This window comes from Pinus tabuliformis, chromosome 7 (assembly GCF_031772625.1).
Source record: "Pinus tabuliformis cultivar Carrire ecotype Pingquan chromosome 7, CPIR1, whole genome shotgun sequence".
NCBI lineage: Eukaryota > Viridiplantae > Streptophyta > Pinopsida > Pinales > Pinaceae > Pinus > Pinus tabuliformis.
Genome location: NC_142293.1, coordinates 539,293,794 through 539,297,222, shown reverse-complemented (window position 1 = coordinate 539,297,222; position 3,429 = coordinate 539,293,794). Strand labels below are relative to the sequence as shown.

Sequence of the window (3,429 nt, the reverse complement as noted above, 5' to 3'; positions counted from 1 at the left end):
ATAAACACAGATATAAAAATATTATTATATTCAATTATTTTTATGATGCATAAATATCTTTAAAATCTCACAATAATTTCAACCATGTCTACCATTAAGAAATCTTATAAATCTCTGAGTTAAGAGTATCGTGGAAGCCATCCCGATTACTCCCACTATAAATCCTTTCGCTCGTTAAAAATTCAAACTATTGGCCTATCACATAGATCTTATACTGCAAGGCAAAACCAACATTAATTGTAGCAATAATCGCACTCTAAATCCTTTAGCTCCTTAAAAATTCAAACTATTGACGTACCACATAAAACATAGGTCATATACTGCATGATAACAACCCCAGCAAAACCAACGTTATTGTAACGATAATCAGAAGCGCAACAGCTTATTAGGCTTTGGACAGCACTATGAGCGACTGAAGGAAAGGCAACTTGATGATGGTGTGGCTCTTGAAGCCTGCGCGCTGGAACAGCCCTTTGAATTCTTCCTCTGTTCTCTCCTTCCCACCAGTTGTGTAAACCATCATCGATATATCATATAACAATCCCAATCGCCTCGACATGCTTTCACCTTCTTTGTCTCCCTCAACAACTGCTTCCACAATTAACACCTTTCCCTTCGCTGGCGTTGCGTCGTAGCTTCTTCTCAGCAATTTCACACACTCCTCGTCCGCCCAGTCATGGAGGATCCACTGTAGTAAATGACAATAGAATATTATTAGCCCTCAACAAATCCACTGCAGTAAATGACAATAGAAAAGTATTGGTCCTCCTCAACATGTAGAAATAATAATAATGGCACAAGTAAATTTCTTATGCAAACAGAAGACCATAGATGAAATCGTGACCTTCATCATGACTGCATCGGCAGAAGGTATGTGCTCGAACATATTTCCCTCCATATGCTCCACCCCTGCAACACTCCCTCGTTCCCAGTCATAAATCATCATCAACTTGCTATCATGTTATATATATCAACAAATTTATTATATTAATGGTGACCAACATTACAAATCTAATTACCAGTTATGGGAGGCGCAGTGGCAATGACATGAGGCAGATCGAGATTAATCCCACGAATGTGTGAATGTTCCTTCACAATGATGGACAAGGCAGAGCCCATACCTCCTCCAACGTCTACCAGCGTTGCCATACTCTTAAACCCATCTTCATACATCTTCGCCACGGAAGCCATGACGGATCTAGTGTTAGTGGCCATGGCCTCGTTGAAAATCTTGTTGAATTCGGGATTGTTGCCCAGGTATTCCCAGGGATCCATACCATGAGCTTTGTTAAATGTGTAGCAGCCCTCCAAGACAGATTCCTGCAAATGTTGAAAGGCTTCCAGGTAGACGTTGTTTGCTATGAGGAGCAGGAAAGGCCCACATGATTGCTCATTTCCTCCATGCACCAGCAGCTTCGAAATGCCCGTCAAGCCGAACTTTATTTTCTTGGTGTCTGCATCGTCTGGCTGATCGGCCTCTTCTTGTTCAGCGAAAACTCCATAGGAAGCAAGGAACCTCAGAATTCTGTAGAGGTATCCCACATCCACGTGGGAATTGCCAGTTGATGAGGAATTAGCAGCAGCAATATGAAAGGCAATCTGCTCGGCAGAAAGCGGACCTCCGTTGCCTCGTGTGGCGATGATGTCAGGAATGTTGAGCAACACGGCTGCTTTCAAAGCCAATGGCTTCACAGCAGAGAATATCATCTCATACAGCTGGAGCTCCTGCGTTGCTGCGGATTCCCGTGATGAGTCGATGTGTTGCCCGGTTACAGGAGCCAAAACATGATGAATCGAGTCCATTGGAGGTGCCAGGGTGAGCATAGACAAATAAAGGAATGGGTATTGAAAGGGGACTGCGTATGGAATGGGATGAAGCTGCGTGTTTCTTCAGAAGCTGGTGATCCATTTATAGATGAAGCAGCTGTTTTACGTCAATCCTATTAACAGTTAACAGTCGTCATCTTCACCAACACTGAACTGCGCACAAATAACTTCCTACTTCCTAACTTTTATTTGACAAATATCATTAAATAAAATAAAATAAAATAATGTGTTGACAGTCGCCCACATCCAATTTGATTTCACCGTTACTATCCTGTCCACATATTTTTCTCAATTATCATGAGGAAACTATTACACTTTATATGTAAAATAATATTTTTATAAGTATAAATATTTCCTTTCTCACACAATTTCTATGCATTATTATTTTTAATATTAAATAAATGTTTTGCAATTTCTATGCATTATTATTTTTAATATTAAATAAATGTTTTCTTTTAGCACATTTTCTATGAATGATGATAAATTATTATATTTTATATTCAATAAATGTTTTCAAAATAATATCTAAGGAAATGGTGTTTGGATGGTAATTTTTCACACATTTGCTATGAATCATAATACATTATTATAATTTATATTAAATAAAATATTTAAAAATAACACATACATAATGTTAAGGAATTTAGACTTTTGTGATCCATAACATTGTTTAGAAAATCTTCGGCAAAATCACATAACCAATCTTTTGTCGACGCGTTTCGAACCAACCAGTGTGGTTCATCGTCAAGACAAGTTGAAGAACCAATCCGGCTTAGCTTGATTAAATAGAGTGTGCAGAGACTCCAACGGCTATAATGCCCACGGCTAATTTTGACCTAAAGATCTGGTCAAACATTCTTAGAAATAGTTAAAACAGGTAAATATCAATTGTTAATTTAAAAACAAATAGATATAATATTATTATTAGCTCAAATATTAAGAGAATTCATAATATAATATCCATATCTAATATTTTAATTATAATGGTCATTAATAAATTATATCTCATATTTACTAAATAATCTATATTTATTATTATCCCAATATTATTTAAATACAAGTAAAAGGTAATAAATCACTATTATTCTCAGAATTTAGTTACATTAGGTAATTGCGTAATAATTATTTAATGGTCCATTGGTAAGTTAGATCTTCTCTATTTTGTTCTTAAAATATATCATTTTTATTTATTATTTAAATATAATGGTCCATTCGAAATTAAAATAATAAGTTATATACAATAATATATGTTTATTAAATAATCTATATTTACTTACTAATTTATAATTCCAAACAAATAGTATTCTTGTTAAATCATTATTATTCCTAGAATTTAGTTCCATTAGGTAAATACCATAATTTAGGGTTGTTAAGGTCCATAATAGTAAAACTAATATCATAATTTACCCTTTAAACCTAATGGTCAAATAATTTATATTCATTAATAAACAATATTTATTCAATATTTATTTATTCCAATAAAATATTAAAGTTAACTTTGTCATTAGGTAAATATATTATTACTTATAATGTAAATACCATAATTTAAGGTTGTTAAAGTCCATGTTTATTAATAATAGTATAACTAATATTATTGATATA

The 3,429-nt window shown here is 34.1% G+C and overlaps 1 protein-coding gene across 1 annotated transcript; it reads right to left on the bottom strand.

Annotated features, from left to right (window-relative positions):
- Window positions 1-270: 270 nt before the first annotated feature.
- LOC149248444 (caffeic acid 3-O-methyltransferase 3-like) lies at window positions 271-1,947 on the bottom strand. The gene is made up of 3 exons (XM_089458434.1): window positions 1,020-1,947; window positions 845-909; window positions 271-688 (listed from the first exon to the last, which is right to left on the bottom strand). The coding sequence occupies exons 1-3, from the start codon at window positions 1,822-1,824 to the stop codon at window positions 386-388; spliced, it is 1,173 nt and encodes a 390-aa protein (XP_089314560.1). The 5' UTR covers window positions 1,825-1,947; the 3' UTR covers window positions 271-385.
- Between the last annotated feature and the right edge of the window lie 1,482 nt (window positions 1,948-3,429).

Coding starts and splice junctions, on each gene's coding strand:
- LOC149248444 (XM_089458434.1), bottom strand. CDS start 1,824: ATGCTCACCCTGGCACCTCCAATGGACTCGATTCATCATGTTTTGGCT. Junction 910..1,019: donor CACTGCGCCTCCCATAACTG/GTAATTAGATTT, acceptor GGAGTGTTGCAG/GGGTGGAGCATATGGAGGGA. Junction 689..844: donor CCGATGCAGTCATGATGAAG/GTCACGATTTCA, acceptor CATTTACTACAG/TGGATCCTCCATGACTGGGC.